Raw genomic sequence first — 22,521 nt, forward strand, 5'->3', positions numbered from 1 at the left:
GATCATTTGATTATCATCCTACATGAGGCTTTCTAATTTTTCATGACTGTTTAAAAAAATATATTTTTATTGATTTCAGAGAGGAAGGGAGAGGGAGAGAGATAGAAACATCAATGATGAAAGAGAATCATTGATTGGCTGCCTCCTGCATGCCCCTACTGGGGATTGAGCCCACAACCCAGGCATATGCCCTTAACTGGAATCAAACCTGGGACCCTTCAGTACACACGCCGATGCTCTATCCACTGAGCCAAATGGGTTAGGGCAGTGGTAGGCAAACTGCGGCTCGCGAGCCACATGCGGCTCTTTGGCCCCTTGAGTGTGGCTCTTCCACAAAATACCACGTGCGGGCGCGCACATACAGTGCGATTGATACTTCGTGGCCCATGCGCAGTATTTTGTGGAAGAGCCACACTCAAGGGGCCAAAGAGCTGCATGTGGCTCCTGAGCCGCAGTTTGCCGACCATGGGATTGGGGCATGACTTTTTTTTAAAAGCATACACTTACAACACTTTTATGTCTTTAAACAACAAAAATACCCAAACCCCAAGCCTTCAGAGCTGGTCTGTGGCTTATGCTGTGAAAGAGTAACCATCATCTGAAGACTTGCTTGTCCATCAGATACCCCTTAGTGGTCTAGGGTAGTAGACTGACCTGTAGTAGACTGAACGTTGTATAAGTAGTCCACTGGGATCCACAAAGAAAAAAGTTGAAATTCACCTGATAAACTGTATCTGTCACCTTTTATACTGTACAGTATACAAATATGCTCAAAAGTTTTTAAATGGAAGTTTTGAAAGTTTGGTAGCCACTGTTTTAGTTATAAAAGACCCCAATATATCAGACTGTGCTGTTTTTCAGAAGCAGCTGAAAAAGAGCACTGGCTATTGGTAATTACCACATTCATTTTATCTGAGAGCTTATAAATATGGTCAAATGTTTTTCAACCGATAAAATATATCTGAGAGAAGTTGGGGTGCTTTTGGAATCAGACTTGTGGTTGAGCCAGAATTTCAGAAACAATTGATCTTACAGGAAGTAGTCAAGAATGTTTTCTCAGTGTCTTAGTGGGAAGTGTAGGTGTGGTTAAGTCATAGAGGCAGCACTGAGTTCCTGTCCCTTGTGGTTTAAAGGTTTTGCATCATTCGTCACTGACAACAATGTGGTAGACATTGTAGGCTACAAATTTAGAAGCACAAATGTACATGGATTTATTTTTGGTCTTAGGAGCTTGGAAATTGGAGCTCTGCATATTCCTTGCTCAGTGAGAATACTCCAGTGCTTCTTGATCAGAACTGGTGGGGATTTTAGAGAACTTGAGTTTCAATGTTAATGGAGTAAAAAAGTTCTGTAACTTACCCAGCTGAACTTGCTGGTGGGGCCCAGTGGCTGTGAATCAGTGGTTGAGCTTCAGCCTATGAACCAGGAGGTCATGGTTCGATTCCTGGTCAGGACACATGCTCCTGTTTTGGGCTAGATCCCTAGTGTGGGATGTGAGGGAGGCAGCCGATCAATGGTTCTTCATCATTGATGTTTCTGTCTCTCTCCCTCTCCCTTCCTCTCTGAAATCAATTTAAAAAATAAGAATTGCTGGTGGGGCTCATTGTCCAGATTTGCCATTTTGAGGTGGTGTGGAAAGACTTGAATTTCTTTCTACTTTTCCTCATTTTGTACTTTATGGATGGTTGTACCTATCTTGTAAGTTGTTGAGAAAATTAAATGAACCAGTGTGTGTAAAGCACTGTGGCTGACAGTAAGTGCTCAGTAAATATGTATTGGTGTTCTTCCCTTTTCTCTCTCTTGCTCTCTTTTCTTTGTGCTTGTTAATGTGAAGGGAGCCACCTGTGTAGAAACTTATTTTTACAGGAAGATGAGGAAACCTGAAGTGAGTTAAGCAACTAAAGTTATTGACTTGTAAACTACGGACAAGTGCTGGCCACAGACCAGTCAGGGATTCTGGGTGACACTAGATTGAACTGTAAACAAAAGTGGGTGAGCATGAAAAAAAATTGCCCTTCCCCCCCCCCCCCCCTCCCTCTTGTGGGTTTTCTGCTTAATAAAGAAGAAGTGCCATTATGAAACATGACATTTTGATACAATTAATAAAAGATGTTAACTAGTTTTAAATGAAGGCTCCAGTAGCTTTCTAGCTCTAGCTAAGAGAAATTCATGCCTTTGACTTCCCTAGAGAGTAAATGATTTTGGTCTTAGTTATTTCATTACAGAGTTGAAAAAGCTATCCAGGATTATGCTTCAGTCCTTAGTAGTTATCCAACTTGAATTGTCTGTTTATTGCCTACGTATTTTATTTATTTGTCCATTTGTTTTTTCATTCCTCATATACTTACTGAGCATCTACGATGTAGTTGCTTTAACATGTAGAATTTTATATAACTCTCAGAAGTTGGGATGTTTTTGGAATCACATCTGTGGCTTGAGCCATACAGGTCTGTAGGTTATCTCTATTGTATACTTAAACCTTTAAAGCTTTAAAATCCCTCTGAGCAGAGCTTTAGCTTTATCAAATTTTAGTATGTTCTCTTTTCCTTTTCACTGTTTAGTGCATTTTAAAAATATATATATTTATTTATTTTTATTTATCTATCTATCTTTTGTTAATCTTCACCCGAGGGTATTTTTTTCCATTAATTTTCAGAGAGGATGGAAGGGAGGGAGAGAGAGCGAGAGACACAGATAGACAGGCAGACAGATGTGAGAGAGACACAATGATCGGTTGCCTCCTGCACATACCCTGACCGGGGCTTTGGATGGGGGGCGATAAGTGGGAACGAATCTGCAACCCAGGTAGTGCCCTTGACTGGGAATCAAATCTGTACCCTTTAGTGAGTGGGCTAATATTCTAATCATTTAGCACACTGGCCAGGCTAAATTTTTTTTTTTTAAAATCCTCACCTACGGATATGTTTTTCATTGATTCTAGAGAGAAAAGGGAGATGGGGGAGAGAAAGAGGAAGATTGATGTGAGAAGCATCAGGTGGTTGCCTCATGCAAGGGCCCAACCAGGGCTCAAAACCTCAACCTGGGCCCTAGCTGGTTTGGCTCAGTGGATAGAGCATTGGCCTGTGAACTGAAGGGTCCCAGGTTCAATTCCGGTCAAGGGCACATGCCTGGGTTATGGGCTCGATCCCCAGTGGGGGACTTGCAGGAGGCAGCCAATCCATGATTCTCTCTCATCATGGATATTTCTATCTCTCTCTCCCTCTCCTCTCTGAAATCAATAAAAATTAAACAACAACAACAAAAAAAACCCTCAACCTGGGTATGTGCCTAACCTGGAATTAAACCTGGGACCCTTCAGTGCACAGAATGATGCTCTAACCACTGAATCATACTGGCCAGGCTGTTTAGTGGATTTCAGATTTCTCTTGAGATTTCCTCTGTTTAATTTACAAATATTTGGGATTTTCCATATATCTTGTTTTCTAGTTTAGATTGAGTTGAAAACAATTTGCATGATTTTCATTTTTTCTATTTGTTATGATTTATTTTATGAGGTAGTCTTCTTGGTGATTGTTCATTGTGCACCTGAAAGAGTACGTATTCTCCTGTAGTTGGGTGAAATGTTTTATAAATGTCAGTCATTGATCAGGTTGGTCGATAGCATTCTACATGGTGTCTTTATCCTGCTTGTTCTATGAGTTACCGAGGGAGGTGAGCTCTCCAAGTGTAATTGTGTCGTTGTCGGTCTCTTTGCAGTTTCATAAGTTTTTGCTTCATTTGAGACTGTGTTTGCTGCACGCAAATTTAGTTTTCTTTTTTAATGTATCTATTGAGTGTTTGACTATATCTCATTATATGAGTTTTTTTAGTAGTTGCTCTGGCATTACAAAATATATACTTAACTTTGCACTTACATTTTATCACTTCAATTGTAATGTAGAAACCTTAGCATCATATTGATTCTTTACTCTCCCTTCTTTGTATTGAGGTTCTCATATGTTTAACATCTATGTACATTGAAAACCTTATCAAACAGTGCTCAGTTTTTGCTTTTGTTAATCACTCATCTATTAAAGATCTTAACAGGAGAGAAATAGTTTATTGTATTTACCCACGCATTTGCTACTTCTCTTGCTTTTCCTTCATTCTTGAAGTTCCAGGTTTCTTTCTTACTGTCATTTACCTTCCGTATTAATCAGCTAGGCCTGCCATAACAAAATACTATCAGCTGAGTGGCCTGAATAATAGAGATTTATTTTCTCACAGTTCTGGAGACTAGAAGTTACAGACCAAGGTGCTGGCAGATGCAGGTTCTGGTGAGGACTCTTCCTGGCTTGCAGATGCTATCTTCTCTCTTAGTGCTCACAGGGCTTTTCTTCCGTGCTTACATGGGAGAGAGGGGGAGCATACACATGTTCTCTTGTCACTTCCTCTTCATGTAAGGGCACTGGACCTATTTGATTAAGGCCCTACTCTTATGACTCCACTAAACTTTTTTTTCCTTTTATCCACTACACTTTTATTACTTTTTTATAGTCTTTAAATATCTTCAAAGTCTTTTTGTTCCTCAGCCTCGATAGCCACATTTTAATTTATTTTTTTTTAATTATTTATTGCTTAAAGTATTACAAAAAGTATTACATATGTCTCCTTCTTTTCCCCCGCCCTTGACAATCCCCTGGCCTCCCCTACCCCCCAGTGTCTTATGTCCATTGGTTATGCTTATATGCATGCATACAAGTCCTTCGGTTGATCTCCTACCACCCCCCTCATGCCCCCCAACCCTCCCGGCCTTCCCGCTGTAGTTTGACAGTCTGTTCGAGGCAGCTCTGCCTCTGTATCTATTTTTGTTCATAAGTTTATAATGGTCTTTATTATCCAGAAATGAGTGAGATCATGTGGTATTTTTTCCTTCATTGACTGGCTTATTTCACTTAGCATAATGCTCTCCAGTTCCATCCATGCTGTTGCAAATGGTAAGAATTCCTTCTTTTTTACAGCAGCATAGTATTCCATTGTGTAGATGTACCACAGTTTTCTAATCCATTCATCTACTGATGGGCACTTAGGCTGTTTCCAGATCTTAGCTATGGTGAATTGTGCTGCTATGAACATATGGGTGCATATATCCTTTCTGATTGGTGTTTCTCTTTTCTTGGGATATATTCCTAGAAGTGGGATCACAGGGTCAAATGGGAGTTCCATTTTTAGTTTTTTGAGGAAACTCCATACTGTCTTCCATAGTGGCTGCACCAGTCTGCATTCCCACCAGCAGTGCACAAGTGTTCCTTTTTCTCCACATCCTCTCCAGCACTTGTCGTTTGTGGATTTGTTGATGATAGCCATTCTGACAGGCGTGAGATGGTACCTCATTATTGTTTTGATTTGCATCTCTCGGATGATTAGTGACTTTGAGCATGTTTTCATATGTCTCTTGGCTTTCTGAATGTCCTCTTTTGAAAGGTGTCTATTTAGGTCCTTTGCCCATTTTTTGATTGGATTGTTTATCTTTTGTTAAGTTGTATGAGTTCCCTATAAATGTTGGAGATTAAACCCTTATCGGTGATAACATTGGCAAATATGTTCTCCCATGCAGTGGGCTTTCTTGTTGTTTTGTTGATGGTTTCTTTTGCTGTGCAGAAGCTTTTAATTTTGATGTAGTCCCATTTGTTTATTTTCTCTTTAGTTTCCAATGCCCTAGGAGCTGTATCAGTGAAGAAATTGCTTCGGCATATGTCTGAGATTTTGTTGCCTTTGGATTCTTCTAGTATTTTTATGGTTTCCCACCGTACATTTAAGTCCTTTATCCATTTTGAGTTTATTTTTGTGTATGGTGTAAGTTGGTGGTCTAGTTTCATTTTTTTGCATGTGTCTGTCCAATTTTCCCAGCACCATTTATTGAAGAGACTATCTTGACTCCATTATATGTTCTTGCCTCCTTTGTCAAATATTAATTGAGCATATTGGTTCGGGTCGATTTCTGGGCTCTCTATTCTATTCCATTGATCTATATGTCTGTTCTTGTGCCAGTACCAGGCAGTTTTGAGAACAGTGGCTTTGTAATACAGCTTGATATCTGGTATTGAGATCCCACCTACTTTGTTCTTTCTCAGGATTGCTGCAGCTATTCGGGGTCTTTTTTTATTCCAGATGAATTTTTGGAGAGTTCGTTATAGGCCTGTGAAATATGCCTTTGGTATTTTAATGGGAAGTGCGTTGAATTTATAGATTGCTTTGGGTAGTATGGACATTTTAATGATGTTGGTTCTACCAATGCAAGAACATGATATGTTCTTCCATCTGTTTATGTCTTCCTCTATCTCTGTTTTCAACGTCCTGTAGTTTTCTGAGTAGAGATCTTTTACCTCTTTAGTTAAGTTTATTCCTAGGTAGCTTAATTTTTTTGGTGCGATGGTAAACGGGATTGTTTTTATAATCTCTCTTTCTGAAAGTTCACTATTGGTGTATAGAAATGCCACAGATTTCTTGGCATTAATTTTGTATCCTGCTACATTGCCAAATTCATTTATTAAGTCTGATAGTTTTTTGATGGAGTCTTTAGGGTTTTTTATGTATAATATCATGTCATCTGCAAATAAGGGCAGTTTTACTTCTTTTTCAATTTGGATGCCTTTTATTTCTTTTTCTTGTCTAATTGCAATGGCTAATACTTCCAGTACTATGTCGAACAGAAGTGGTGAGAGTGGCATCCCTGTCTTGTTCCTGTTCTTAGGGGAAATGGTGTTAGTTTTTGTCCATTGAGTATGATGTTGGCTGTGGGTTTGTCGTATATGGCTTTTATTATGTTGAGGTATGATCCTTCTATTCCCACCTTGCTGAGAGTTTTTATCAAGAAAGGGTGTTGGATTTTGTCAAATGCTTTTTCTGCATCAATTGATATGACTATGTGGTTTTTTTTCTCTCAATTTGTTTATGTGATGTATCACATTTATTGATTTGCAGATATTGTACCACCCTTGCATCCCTGGGATAAATCCTACTTGGTCATGGTGTATGATCTTTCAGATGTACTGCTGGATCCGATTTGCTAAGATTTTGTTGAGGATTTTGGCATCTATGTTCATGAGGGATATTGGCCTACAATTCTCTTTCATTGTGTTGTCTTTACCTGGTTTTGGTATTAGGGTGATGCTGGCTTCATAGAATGAGCTTGGAAGTGTTCCTTCCTCTTGAATTTTTTGTAGTAGTCTCAGGAGGATAGGTTTTAGGTCGTCCTTGAATGTTTGGTAAAACTCCCCTGTGAAGCCATCCAGTCCTGGGCTTTTGTTTGCTGGAAGCTTTTTGATGACTGCTTCAATTTCTTCCATAGTTATTGGCCTATTGAGATTTTTAGATTCTTCCTGATTGAGTTTTGGAAGGTTGTATTTTTCTAGGAATATGTCCATTTCCTCTAGGTTGTCTAGTTTGTTGGAGTAGAGTTGTCCATAGTATTTTTTAACAATCATTTGTATTTCTGTGGGGTCTGTTGTTATTTCGCCTCTATCATTTCTGATTTTGTTTATTTGGGTCCTCTCTCTTTATCTTCAAAGTCTTTAAATTCCCTTTTAGATGTTAATAGATTGCTTTGGGTAGTATGGACATTTTAATGATATTAATTCTTCCAATCCATGAACACAGTGTATTCTTCCATTTGTTTGTGTCTTCCTCTACTTTTTTTTTTCTTCAGTGTCTTGTTGTTTTTCTAGTACAGGTCTTTTACCTCCTTGTTAGGTTTATCCCAAGGTATCTTTAAAAAAATTACATATATATATATATATATATATATATATATATATATATATATATTTCTTTATTGATTTCAGAGAGGAAGGGAGAGGGAGATAGAAACATCAGTGATGAGAGAGAATCATTAATTGGCTGCCCAACTGCATGCCCCATACTGGGGGTCAAGCCTGCAACCCAGGCATGTGCCCTTGGCCAGAATTGAACCGGGGACCCTTCAGTCCACAAGCCAACGCTCTATCCACTGAGCCAAACCAGCTAGGGCTATTCCAAGGTATCTTATCTATTTATTTATTTGTTGCAATGGTGAGATGTGTGTGTGTGTGTGTGTGTGTGTGTGTGTGTATTAGAGGCCCAGTGCATGAAATTTGTGCACTGGGTGGGCGTCCCTTAGCCCAGCCTGTGCCCTCTCGTAGTCCGGGAGCCATCAGTCGGACATCCTTAGCGCTGCCGTGGAGGTGGGAAAGGCTCCTGCCACTGCTGCTGCACTCCCCAGCTGTGAGCCTGGCTTCTGGCTGAGTGGCGCTCCCCCGTGGGAGCTCACTGACCACAGGGCAGCTCCTGTGTTGAGCATCTGCCCCCTGATGGTCAGTGTGCATCATAGCTACTGGTCGTTCTGCCGTTTGGCCAATTTTCATATTAGTCTTTTATTATATAGAATACACACACACACCCTGTATAATGAAGAGGTAATATGCAAATTAACCCTCACGCCCTCACAAGATGGCTGCCTACGACCAGGCCAGCAGGGGGGTTAATGAGGGATGACCAAACGACTGAACGAGCAGGCTGTGTGGGGCAACCAGGCCTGCAGGGGTATTAGTGAGGGATGACCAAATGACTGAACAGCAGGCTGCGTGAGGCGACTAGGCCGGCAGGGGAGGCAGTTAGGGGCGATCAGGCCGGCACGCAGAGGCAGTGAGGGGCGATCAGGCCAACAGGGGTGGGCAGTTAGGGGCAACCAGGCAGGCAGGCAGGTGAGTGATTAGGAACCAGTGGTCCAGGATTGTGAGAGGGATGTTCGACTGCCGGTTTAGGCCCGATCCCAGGGACAGTCGCACATCCCCCCCCTCCCGTGCACAAATTTCGTGCAACGGACCTCTAGTACATATACATTTAAGAGAGAAAGGGAAAGAGAGAGAGAGAAACTTCAATGGTGAGAGACAATCATTGATTGGCTACCTCCTGCACATCCCCTGGGGATTGAGCCCTCAACCCAGGCATATGCCCTGTATATGGTAATTGAACCATGACCTTTTGGTTCATAGGTTGATGCTCAACCACTGAGTCACACCTGCCGGGGTCATTTATTAATTCTAGTAGTTTTTTGTGGAGTCTTTGAGTTTTCTATGTACAATATCATGTCTTCTACGGATGATGACAATTTTACTTACTCCTTTTCAAGTTGGATGCCTTTGATTTTCTTCTTGTCTGATCTGTGTGGCTGGGATTTTGATTCTCTTGACATTTTTCCCACAGATGTTGCCTGTTTTATTACTGATTTCCCTGCCAGTATTCTTCTCTGGGCCATGTTTAGTTGCCAATCTAATCTAGGTTGTGAAGTCATTTACAAACACTCTCATCACATGAGTTGGAACTCTTAGACTAGATGGCCTGTATTTGATCTTGACATTGGATATCATTCAACTTTGGTTATCTTGTTATCATAGTACTCACATATATAGACTGAGTCCTGTCAGGAAAACAGAAATTACTAGATTATTTTAAGAATTCAGTGTAGGAAATTGGTTAAACTGGTTTTATAGGACTGGGAAAGTAAAAGGGGAAGAACCCTGTGATAACAGATGATAACTATAGGAAGCAACTCCTCCCCTAGGTTGAGGGGTACCAAAGGAAAGAGGTTGGGGTTATGAAATCTACATCAGAGAGATGAACCCAGGCAGCTAGAGCTCATGTGTCTGAGGACAGAGGGCCACCCCACTTCCACAGGAGCTCCTGGGGGGCCCATGGAGCGGGGACTCAATCCTTTGAGGAGAGAGAATAGTCTGGCTACTACTGGCACTTCTGAGAGTGCACGATGAGGCTGGTTCTGGGAGTGTGGAAGTTGGGAACTGCAACAGTTGTCACCACCAGGTGACCATTGTTGGGGCGACACTGCCAGGTCAGCAAGCCCATAGGAAGACGAGTCCTTCCCCCCGCCCTGTCTTCCTCTGCACCCTGTTGAGAGAGCCCTGTGGGCCGAGGAGAAGTGTGTTTTGTTTCGTCTCAGCTCTAGTATCACACAGTCTGGAGAGTAGGTTGGCGCTGAGAGCTGAATGACCAGCACGATGGCTTGCTTTATGAGTGGGAGCAATCAATCCCTGATCCTATCTGAGAAACATTTCAGGACAGGCAAGCACTTAGGCAACATGATTTGTTCTTAAAAATTAGTGGCTTGTTGGCCTTTGCGTTATTAACTGTTGCATATAACTTGGTGTCTTCTGAGTTAAGTGCTTATCACATGTGAGTAATATCCAGCCTCAGGCTCCAAATGTTTCTGAGAAGTTATGCTTAGACATCAACGCATTGGGGTTTCTCCAGACTCTTTCCATTTTTTTACTTAGGTTATGTGTTCTTAAAACTGATTAAAGAGCAGGCTTGGGTTTGCTCGGTGGGTTGGAGCATCATTCTGTACACCAGAAAGGTTGTGGGTTTGAGTCCCAGTCAGGGCACATACCTGGGTTTTGAGTTCGATCTCTGGTCAGGGCATGTGCAAGGGGCAGCCCATCTATGTTTCCCCCTCCCCCTCTATCCCCTCTCTTCCCCTTCCCCTCTCTTCCCCTCCCCTTCTCTTCCCCTCCCTCTCCCTTCCCCTTCCTTTTTCTCTCTCTAAAAAATCAATGAAGAACATATCCTCAGGTGAGGATTTAAAGAAAAAAAAAACAGTAGGTTTGGGGGAGTGGGTGGAGCAGGCTTAAAGCCCATTGGTGGTTTATGTGTAGAGAGAACATGGGATGTTGAGTTAGGGAGCCTTGGATTCAACTCAGTTAGCGTTGGGCAATTTATTTAACTTCTGTCAACTGTAGTTTTCTCATCAGAAGAATACCATTAATACCACTTATCTCTCTCAGTTGTTAAAAGGATTGAATCATTGAATTAATTGATATTTATATGTAGAGTCTGTAATTCCCCAGAGCAACCACTGAGAAAATATATGGTACAGAGAAAGACAAGCACCATATTATTTCACTCAAATGTGGAATTTAATGAACAAGCTGAACTACCAAGCAAATTAGACACAGACTAATAGATAGAGAGCAGGCAGATAGCTCGGGGGTGGGTAGAGGAATTAGGCAAAAAAGAGTGAACTCATGGACTTGGACAACAATGTGGGGGTTATGGGGGTGGAGGTGAATGAGGACATAGAGGAGATAAAAAGGGATGGAAAAAATAAAATTAAAAAAACATATATGGTAAAAGAAATGACAAGGGAATTAAAATGGTACACTAGAAACTATTTAACACAAAATGGAGGAATTGAGAAACAAACAATATGACATGGAGAAAACAGCAAAATGGCAGAAGTCCTTCCTTTTCAGTAATTACATTAAATGTAAAGGGTTAACTTCTAGTTAAAAAGTAGAAATGGACAGAATGGATGAAAAAAAAATTTGTCCAAGTCTGTGTTGTCTACAAGAGACTCACTTTAGTTTCAGAGACACAGGTTGAAATAAAAAGGATAGAAAAAGATACTTCATGCAAACAATAACCAAAACAGGTCGGGGTAGCTATACTAATGTCAGACAAAATAGACCTGAAGACAAAAATCGCTGCCACAGACAAAGAAGGACATTATATATGTTAAAAGGGTCAGTCCAGCAAGAAGGTGCTGGAGCACAGTTAAATAAGGAACACCCTGCTACTGCTCCGCTCTCACCTACACACTTGCCAGCCCAGACACTAAGTTAGTTTAGAATAGATGCTCCTTTGTGTACGGTAATTCAGGACACGGACGCCATTCCCTTCACAGTGCAGGATGCCTTTTTGAAGTCTGAGGCTAAAATCCTGCTCTCACCTGATGTTGATTTCTCCCTGCACGTAGGTACGAAGACGCCCTGGTCCTCTTGCTCACGGAGGTGTTGAATCGAATCCAGTTCAGATACAACCAGGCCCAGCTGGAGGAGTTGGATGACGAGACTCTGGATGATGACGTAAGCAGCCTGCCCTAGTTGGCCTTTCTTGGTTGTCATGTGGTGTGAATCATCACGGAGACCCAGAGCTCCCAGTCCTCTGCTCTGGAGACTTTTTAAGCCAGAGTAGTCCTACAGTTTGAGTTGTTCATTTGAAATTTATGTCCTTCCTGTCTCTTTGGGTTCATTAACTGTAAAAAAAGTTTTATAGGCATTTTTACTTATATGGACTAGAGATGTAAGTACATGTGTTCAGTGAAAAGTGTAAGAACTCTGTATCCCTCCTATTTTCCCTGCCTGGCACCCATACCTCCACTCCCACTTCGGGCAACAGATAAAAGCTAGTTGGATGCTGGTGGAAATAGTGAAAGAGATACTTAAACGATAAGGCTAGAATGAAAGGAAATTTCTTTTGAGTACATTTTGTAAATTGGTATTTCTTTTCTTTTTTTTTTAAGCAGGAACCACTTCTTTTTGTTACTATTTGATGGATTTTACTATAAAATATATTTTTATTGATTTCAGAGAGGAAGGAAGAGGGAGAGAGAGATAGAAACATCAATGATGACAGAGAATCATTGATTGGCTGCCTCCTGCACACCCCCAACTGGGGATCGAACCAGCAACCAAGGCATGTGCCCTTGACTGGAATCGAACCTGGGACTCTTCGGTCTGCAGTCTGTTGCTCTATCCGCTGAGCCAAACCAGCTAGGGCTAAACTGATATTTCTTAAAATCAGTTTTGAATTTATTGATGCTGGTGTCCCACATTGATAAGGAAAATGTCTTTAAGGACACAACTCCAGTGTTGTTTTTCCTTAACCACCATGCACTTCAAAATTGTCAAGTCACTGATATATTTTCAACATCGCAGTGACTGTGGCATAATCAAGACCAGGAGGGTAGCCATGTTTGGATTGTAAGAGCTCTGTACTCTGTACTTGGAACCAGATGGCCTGGATTTGAATCCATGAAGGAGACAGAGGCCAGGGCGTTGAATTTTCTCTGAACCTTAAATTTCTCATCTCCCAAAAGGGGGAGGTATGTCTGTGTTGACAGTTATGTGAGGGTAATACATGCAGAGGGACTGGCTACATGCCTGGTGCATACTAGGCGCTTGGTAAACTTTGGCTTTACTTCTTGTTAACTGTATGACTTAGGCCAGTGGTCGGCAAACTGCGGCTTGTGAGCCACATGCGGCTCTTTGGCCCCTTGAGTGTGGATCTTCCACAAAATAACAACTTCTGCACATGGGCCATGAAGTTTCAGTTGCACTGTACGTGCGCGCCTGCACGTGGTATTTTGTGGTATTTTGTGGAAGAGCCACACTCAAGGGGCCAAAGAGCCACGTGTGGCTCTCGAGCCGCAGTTTGCTGACCATGGACTTAGGCCAGTGCTTTCTCATATTCTAGCTTGGATAAGAGTCACTGGCACAGATGTTAAACAGATTTTGATTCAGGGGGTTTCGCGTGGGGGTCACAGCATTGCACATCTAACAAGCCCCCAGGAGATCCGATGCTGCCTGTTTGCAGACCATACTTCAGTGGCACTGACGTAGTGATACTTACAGAACCCAGTACTGGCCTGTCTCAGAAGGAATGAGTGACCAGTTCCTATAGCTGGGGTGGGGGAAAGGGAACACGAGCATTTTTTTTCACAAGTGGCTTTTCTATCTCTGTTCCTATGATTGTAGGGGAAAAAGTAGATCATTCTTAGATCATCTCTTTTTTTTTAATTTTTTCTTTATTGATTAAGGTATTACATATGTGTCCTTATCTCCCCATTGCCCCCACCCTATCCCCTTGTTCATGCCCTCACCCCCCTAGTGTCTGTGTCCATTGGGATCATCTTCTTTTTAGGAAAAAGCTTTTAATGACAATTTATTGGGTTAAAAAATATCTTTTAGCTTGGCCTTTTTAAAGTACCAAATAACCTGGTTCCATCATTTGCCATTTCTTCAAAATGGTATGTCTAAGAGTGAGGCTGAGGATCGCTTGGCAAGGAAAATGACAGGATTCTGCTATAGGAGAGCTGACCCGTCTGTGTTTCCCCTGCAGCAGCAGACAGAGTGGCAGCGGTACTTACGCCAGAGCTTGGAGGTGGTGGCCAAAGTGATGGAGCTCCTTCCCACACACGCCTTCTCGACACTGGTAACTCACGTTTGGAGGGGGTTAAAGAGCCCAGTGATTGCCCTGCACATGTAGGATGAGCAGTAAGGCTTTTTTGCTCACCAGTATTGTAAAAAGATACATATTCTAAGCAGAAAGTAATACCCAATCCTCAAATTGATCAAATGTTAATATTTCCCCCAAACATGTTAGATCAACTTTGGGAAGCCCTGTTTTTCCTTCCTAAACTCTTGTCTATAATATGTACTTTACTAATGCCTTTATCAGTAGCTAGAAAGTGGCTGGGCTGAATAGAAGGTTTATTTATATGACTCACATTGCTGAAAAGCCAGCCATTGTAAAGCTCACTCTTGGCAAATTGCTGGCACTCTCTGCTTATATTTATGTGCTAGAATCTTTAGTCATAGGACTGATTTCACTGACTAAGTGGTACCTGTTTTCTGAGGATTTCATTAAGCCTCTCCTTCAAAGGCAAGTTAATTTATTGGGGTCAGTTTTGCATTGTATCTTTTGTTTTTCTATGGAGATTGCCATTTTGTCACCTGCCATTCTTAGGGATTTGCCACATTAAAGTTTTTATCTTTATGTTAGTGGTGAATAGCAGTTTAGAAAGAAAAGATACAGCTCTGGTATGAAGGTCCTCTCTGCTAAATGAGTAAGGGAAAATGACTTCCAAATAATTTGGCCTGTCTTTTCACTTTGCCATGCACTTGAATAAAGGCATATCTGTATTTCTCTCAAGGGTAGGTTTACCTTGGATTTGAAGGGAGATGGGCCTGTCTCAGAACTCTAAAAGAATCAGATCATTTGGGGCTTGAAGTCCTCTTTTAGGAACATCATAATAATACCCAGCATCCACTGCTTTGTTTTTAAAAAGTATCAAACTGATGGTGGTTTCAGTTGTAGAAATTGTTAGGGGTGAGGAGAGCTACCTCTTTGTGTAGGGTATGTAAAGGTTCCCAGAGAAGAGTTTTTATCCCACCCCACCTCCCAGAGGTACTTGGGCTGTTTTAATGGTAAAATGCTGTTAAAACTCACATTTATGTTTTGTTTTTTAATTGTGGTTTCTTTGTTTTCAGTTCCCAGTTCTTCAGGACAATCTAGACGTTTATCTGGGGTTACAGCAGTTTGTAGTTACTTCAGGGTCAGGTAAACTGGTTTTATTTTCTAATTTAACCCACATTTAAAAAATGGACTAATATTGAATTATTGCCTTCTTTGCTGTCAGAATATGATTTCTCTCTCTACTGCCACTTACCTGCCGCTTTGTCTCCCCAACTTGTAAACAGAAAGAAAACATGATGGGGAGGCACGTGGGCAGGTAAAGGATGAGGCTCTGACAGTATATTCCATAGAGGTGTTTCAGTGAGAGAGAGGGGAGATAATTTGGAGCAAAAGGGTAGAGCTTTTTGAAAACCCTAGCAAATAGAATATCTTCATGTCCTTTAAACCAGTATGCTAGGAAAAAACAACTCTGGACTTTGCTGTGATGTACTCTTTCTTCTCTGGTATTTAGAATCCAGTAGGACATAAGAACAACTCAAAGCAGGCAAACAATGGTGGAGCATGCTGATGCTAGTAAATGCTAGCTTCCTGGTGTAAGCGGCCGTGGGTACCTCTGGCCATAGCTAGTGGAAAAGGCTCTGGCCTGCCATTTACATGTTTCACCTACTTGGGGTTAGGGTTAGCATTTTTTTTTTTTGGTTATTCTATTAATAATAATAATAATAACCTTCATTTGTAGAACACGCATTATGTACCTGGCACTATATTGTTTGCTTATGTTATCTATATATACTAGAGGCCTGGTGCACAACAGTCCTGCACTGGCTGGGGGAGGGGAGTCCCTCAGCCTAGCCTGCACCTTCTTGCAGCCCGGGACCCCTCTGGGGATGTCCTGCTGCAGAGGCAGGAGGCTCCCGTCAACGCTGCTGTGCTGGCCAGCTGTGAGCCTGGCTTCTGGCTAAGGATCCTCCTCCTGTGGGAGCGCACTGACCACCAGGGGGCAGCTCCTGTGTTGAGCATCTGCCCCCTGGTGGTCAGTGCACATCATAGCGACCAGTCGTTCTGCTGTTTGGTCAATTTGCATATTAGCCTTTTATTATATAGGCTAAAAGGCTAAGTGACTGAACATCTGACTGTCCGACCGACTGACTGACCGACTGGTACATATGACACACACTCGCAGTTTAAAAATAAATGTTGACTCATGCATGTGCAATACATATAAAGCTCCTATCGAATTTCTTAATAGTATTACTCCTTCAGGAATGCTGTGTCATAAATTAAAATTGAAAGTAGGTGCAATCATAATGCTACTGAGAAATATTAATAGTAAATGGCATCTTTGTAATAGTACTAGATTTATTATCAAAAGATTGTGACCTAACATAATAGAAGCTGAAATATTAACAGGATCTGTGGAAGGAGAGGTTGTTCTGATTCCAAGAATTGATTTGTCCCCGTCTGACACTGGTCTCCCATTTAAATTAATTTGAAGACAGTTTCCCATGATGTCAGCATTTGCTATGACTATTAATAAATCACAGGACAAACTCTAGACAGAGTAGGAGTATTCCTACTTGAACCTGTTTTTGGACATGGTCAGTTATATGTTGCTTTCTCTTGAGTTCGAAGAGCATGTGATGTTAAAGTTGTAAATACTTCATCACAAGGGAAATTAGTCAAGCACTCTGAAAGTGTTTTTACTCTTTTATTTTTAAAAATATATTTTATTGATTTTTTTATAGAGAGGAAGGGAGAGGGACAGAGAGCCAGAGACATCGATCAGCTGCCTCCTGCACACCTCCACTGAGCCAAACTGGTCAGGGTTGTTTTTACTCTTAATGTGGTACACAGGGAGATATTAGAATAAGTTTAATCAATTTATCAGTCATGGTTTTTAGCACTGTTGTTTTTATATCATGTTTTTGTTTTTATGTCATGTCTTTGTTCTATCATGTTATTATTTATTAATTTATATATTATTTTTATATACATTTTACTAATTTTCTTTCATCTCTGGCACTTCTATTATAGAAAAAGGGTGCGAATAGCGATATTAAAATATTTTTTCTAATTTCCTTTCAATGTGTATGAATTTGTGCACTGGGCCACTAGTCTTATATAATTCTCTCATGCTCTATAGGGTGTAAGCACTAATACTAGTTACTCCTGTTTTACAAAGGAGGAAAGTGATGTTCAGATAAGTTAATTTTCCGAAGCCACATAGCTTGTTAGTGCTAGTCTCAGATGCTGTAATGGGGAATGATAAAAAATTGAATTAACTAAAATCTGACATTCATTATGTCAGCTGAATGTTATATTGTGTTTGTAAGCACACCTGTGCCCCTCCCCCCATCTCCTATAGTCATTTGACAGTGTTTTCCTTAGAGGAGTCATGCCTGGCCCTGGCCTGCAGCCCCTCTGTCGTGTAACTGTTGTTTCAGCCTGGCACAGAGATGCCTGAAGTGCAGCCCAGCTTCTGGGCAAACTTGTTATTCATGGCAGAGCCTCCATGGGAGTCTCTTTCTGAGACTGCCCTTTTTGGTGGCCTGTGACGGCTTGTTTCCATGATTATATTAGCTTCCAAATAATTCACTGGGCCCCAGGAGGTTGATGGGACTTGGCATGTCCCAAGTATAGGCCCTGGTTTTGTTTATAGGATAAGGACAGCTTATATAGAACTTTAAAAAAGGACCACTTTTTAAAGCAAACATGCCTGTAAAATATGCCTGTAAAATATTAATGAAAATCATTTAGCTGTACAAATGCTACAGATTTTTTCAGAATTCACTCTTGGGAAAACTGTGTCCTGGCTGTCTCTCCTAGAAGGTATTCAGTATCCTGAAGACATTATTCTTGATCTTAATAAAAATATGGAGCATGTATCTCCCTCCCACTCCCCCCCCCCCCAAAAAAAAAAATAAAAGATTGATCCCTGAGTTTCCCTTTTAGAATTGTAGCTGACTTTTTTACATTATACTGAATTTGTCTTCAGGTTAAAATCTGCAGTGATTTTTAAATCTTTTTTCTGAGACACAGCTGATAACTTAAAGCTGCTTTTCTAAGACAGATAATCTGATTTATTTTTCTGTACATAAAATACCATATACCTGCTCTCATTCAAGCCCATTTCCTGGTAGTTTCACAGTGCGCTTGGCTCTTCCAGATCACTTAGAAATCTCATTCCTAGCCTGATCCTTAGTGTGTAATCCAATGACAAACCTCTCAGGACAGAGAAATACTGCTTTCTTATTTTAAAATGAGCTCTCTTACCCATGATAAAGTATTTTCTCATTTCTAAGTAGCTCAAAAGCCAAGTTTCCAGTGCAAAGGCTATTAAAAAGTGGGACTCTGAGTACATTCTGTCCCTAGTTTCCATGGCCATTCACGCCTCAAATAACCTTCATGCTATGCCGTACTAGTTAGCTTATTGCCTCATAACAGAAGCCATGGTATTCTTTCTTCGATGGCCCTCTTCTTTCATTCCCATTTATCTAGCTAGTCTTTAGTTCTAGCGTCTGGATGGGAGTCTCATTCTTACTCAACTTCTTCCTCCTTCCACTTCCTCAGTAAAATTCACGGAGAGTGTGTGGCCACAGCACATGGGTCACTGTGTGCCCTCTCACCCCTCAGGTGCCCTCTCACCCCTCAGGTGCCCTCTCACCCCTCAGGCGCCCTCCCCTCGCTGTCTGTCTTTCCCACCATTGGTAGTTTGAGAAACCTCTCATTGGTGAGTGTGCCCCTTGTATTGCATTTGTGTCCTTACATGGCCCTGACATATCTGTTTTGTATGTATCTGGCTATGCCACTGCTCAATGACATCTTCCCTCATCGGAGTGGTATTTCTGCTTTAAGTGATAACCCCGTTAGCTTTTCTGTTTAGCCATGCAGGCTTTCCTGCCTAATGGATTGCTTCATGTAGAATATATAAGATTTTTGGACTTCTATTCTTTGTTCCCCTGGGGTTCATTTATGACTCGTTTGTTCTCTTGGGGCAGAATACTGCAAATACTGATTTTCACATCTCCACCTCCCCAGCCCCCTCAAACAGAGGACTGCATTACACAAACAATTACGAGGATTTTATCCAGGGCGGTGATTTGACAGGGAGCTGTTCTTTGGATGTGGCTTACAGTGCATCTGGACAGCTTCAGGGGGCCTTGGTTTGTGGAAGACAGGACTTAAGTGTGGCTGTGACGTTTTCTTTCGAAAACCTGTATGTAGCACTGTTCTCTCCTAAAGGTCCCACTTTGCAGCTGTCTGTGGTACTGGGGAGAAATCCAACCTTAGCCAAACAGAAGAAAATGTGGGTGGATCTGAATAGCTTTTCCCAGTGGGAACCCTGGCCTGCCTCCTCAGGTTGAGGTGGCGCCTTGCGCAGTGCGGTGGCAGTGATGGTGTGCACTTTCTAGGCTGGGGCGGGCGGGGATTTGTATTAGTGGTGCTTACTGCTGGTGTGTTTGTCTGCCATGCAGGCAGAGCAGGAAACAGCAGGTGCAGATTTATTAATATGCACCTTAGATGGCACATATATGTTAAGTTGAATTATATGGAATTGCAGTTTTGTTAGGTCAGAAGTGGTCAAATGTCAGCAATTTCATATGGTTCAAACTTCTATCTCTCTCTCTATAAAAAGCTAATATGCTAAGTGTCCCTCCAACCACCTGACTGGTCGCTATGACGTGCACTGACCACCAGGGGGCAGATGCTCAATGCAGGAGCTGCGGTGATGCACACTGGCCATTTAGAAAGAAACGGCACCACGGACCTGGCACCGACAAACTAACACTTGGCTTCCCCGAAGTGGGACACAGGCCCCACCACCACCCCAGAGCGACAGCCCACCAAATTGCAGCCAAGACCCCGTGGCACAAAATGCAGCCCACAGCCCAGCCCAACCCAGAAACGGTGGCTGTGGGCGCCGGGTAATGACGTCACATAGCAATGCCCGGCTTCCTCTCCCTAGTGACTAGCCTGTTTTCTTCAACCCAGGAATACGACTTGCTTTATAACAAGGTGGAAACATTTTACACTTTAACCAAATGTCTGTGAAGTGTTTTCCTGTGCCTCATCTCATTTGATCCTCACAGAAGTCCTGGAGTAGGTAGATAGGAGATGTGGTAGAATCCTCTTTTCTTTTCATTAGCCGGAAAACAGAGATTTAGAAAGTTTAGAAACTTGACCTGGCTGAAAAGAAGTAAGAATGGTGGACCTTGAAAATAACTTCAGGTTTTCTCACTGCGTAGAATATAGTCAAACACTGCTGTAATTAAATATTTTACCCTTTGTTCTCCTGCATGATCTATAATAATAATCTGCTTCGCGTTGATATTTACTGCTGTGTTCCTGACAATTACCTGAAAGAGAAGTTGGGGTGCTTCACTGGGCTGGAAAAAGTTTAGCTAAATCAGAAAGCAGGTCTAATTAAGCGAGTTTATTCTCTATATTAAAAAGGCTAAGTCGGCTCAAGCATGCGCGATACATATAAAGCTCTCACTGGCGCTAACCACTTGCGTGTGTTTCCATCTGTCATTGTTGATCGTGAATTTGGTTGACACTTCTATTATAGAGAAAGGGTGAATAGCGATATTAAAATAATTCTTCCAATTAATTTCCTTTCAGTGTGCACGAATCCGTGCACCGGGCCTCTAGTAGTTTAATAAAACACACACAGCAGTTCCAAGCTGTTTTTTCTTTGTAGGTATTGTTCCTTGTTGGACAGATTAGGGCAGGTTTAGAGGGGAATAACCCAGAAGACAAGGATTCTCAGAAGGAGTGTGGCATGGGTAATGGAAGGGACCCTGGGCGTGTACTTCAGCCAAGAGGAGATGTTGCAGGAATGGCACCCTGTTTTCACACCTCTCCAAGAATGTATTACGTCGTCAGGCTTAGGCTTGTTTTGTGTTCTACCCTCCGGCGGTAGGACAAGGGGTAATGAGAAGGAATTATATGGAGACAGATTTCCCTCCCCTGTGTTGTTGTGTTTTGTTTTTTAATTGATTTCAGAGACGAAGGCAGAGGGAGGCAGAGAAACATCAATGATGAGAGAGAATCATTGATCTGCAGCCTCCTGCACGCCCCCTACTGGGGACCGAGCTGCAACCTCAGGCATGTGCCCTGACCAGGAATCAAACCATGGCATCCTGGTTCATAGGTTGACAGTCAAACACTGAGCCACACCAGCCGGGATCCCGTGTTTTTGACCAAGCTGTTCAAAGTTGGAAGTCTCTCTCAAGAGGGATTGGGCTTTTCATCATCCAGTGGAGGTGTCCAGGAAGAGGTTGAAGGGCAGGAGGGACGGGGCAGTGCTGGGGGCAGAGGGGAAGAACGGGAGGCCTGGGAACAATACCTTCTCCCCCCATTGCTTTTCAGAGGGTGGAATGAAGTAAGTGGGGAGAGAGAAACATTGATGTGGGAGAGACACATCGACTGGTTGCCTTCTGCATGAGCCCCAACCGGGGTCAGGGAGCGAACCTGCAACCCAGGTACGTGCCCTTAACTGGGCATTGAACCTGCAGCCCCTCAATTCTTGGGCCAACGCTTTAAACATTTAGCTATGCCAGTCAGGACTGGGCATACTACTTTTAAGCTGCTGAAGAGAGACAGAATGTTTCTCTTCATACTTAAAATACTTAAGAACCTAGTTCTTAGGTATACCTAAGGGTACCTAGCTCTAGATATTAAGTGCAACAAATATGTTGAAAACTAGTGATCAAGTAGAACTTGGTGGGAGATGGAGTGGAAGATAAAGACAGGTGCATTCAGAAAAAGGGAGGGGCTATTATACTAATTCAAAACCTGCCCATGTGGCTCTTTGAACGTTGAGCTGGCCTCTCTTTTTGGGCCTGTACCATGGCCACGTCCACTTCCCGGATGTTTTTAAAATTTTTTTTCCTCTTTAAAAATTTTTTGTTGATTTCTGAGAGGAAGGGAGAGGGAGAGAGAGAGAGAAACATCAATGATGAGAGAGAAATGTTGATCAGCTGCCTCCTGCATGGCCCCCACTGGGGATTGAGCCCACAACCCAGGCATGTGCCCTGACCGGGAATCGAACCGTGACCTCTTGGTTCATGGGTCTGTGCTCAACCACGGAGCCACTGCAGCCGGGCCCGGGTGTGTTTTTCATCAGGGTTTATTTCCCACAGAGCCCTGAGGAGTGGCTGCTGTGCAGAGGAACAGCAGGTTTTAGAAGTTTACCCTGGGAGTCGGTTACCTCTGGACATTCAAGAGTATCATTTTGCTCCTTTTGTTAACCTGGAGATGAGGAGGGAGGGGCAGTGTTCCCTCTCATGTGACCCAGCATGACTGAAATATCTCCTCCTGTGTGTTCCATGGGCTCCTCTAGCTGGTAGTGTGGGCGGTCCTCCTCTTGCTTGGGCTGGGAGCTGCTCACTCTTCTGGACGCCCACCCATGTCCCAGGGCTGCCTGTGTTCCGCACCGAGGCACTCATCTCCATGGGGAGTGCAGGAGGAGGAACAGGCGACTGGGGGCCCCTGGTAGCTGGCCTTTGTCACTGGCTCTCTCCTTGTAAGGTCCTTCCTTGAGCTGCCTCT

At 42.4% G+C, this 22,521-nt stretch overlaps 1 protein-coding gene across 5 annotated transcripts in view; it reads left to right on the forward strand.

Annotated features, from left to right (window-relative positions):
• XPO6 (exportin 6) overlaps positions 1 to 22,521 on the forward strand; it is a 133,858-nt gene that overhangs the window by 74,431 nt on the left and 36,906 nt on the right. For all 5 annotated transcript variants that reach the window (XM_059692450.1, XM_059692449.1, XM_059692447.1 and 2 more), the window contains 3 exons: positions 11,747 to 11,855; positions 13,891 to 13,983; positions 15,042 to 15,111. In XM_059692450.1, coding sequence (XP_059548433.1) covers positions 11,747 to 11,855; positions 13,891 to 13,983; positions 15,042 to 15,111 — 272 coding nt within the window. The remainder of the gene's footprint in view (positions 1 to 11,746; positions 11,856 to 13,890; positions 13,984 to 15,041; positions 15,112 to 22,521) is intronic.

Source organism: Myotis daubentonii, chromosome 4 (genome assembly GCF_963259705.1).
Source record: "Myotis daubentonii chromosome 4, mMyoDau2.1, whole genome shotgun sequence".
NCBI classification, from domain to species: Eukaryota; Metazoa; Chordata; class Mammalia; order Chiroptera; family Vespertilionidae; genus Myotis; species Myotis daubentonii.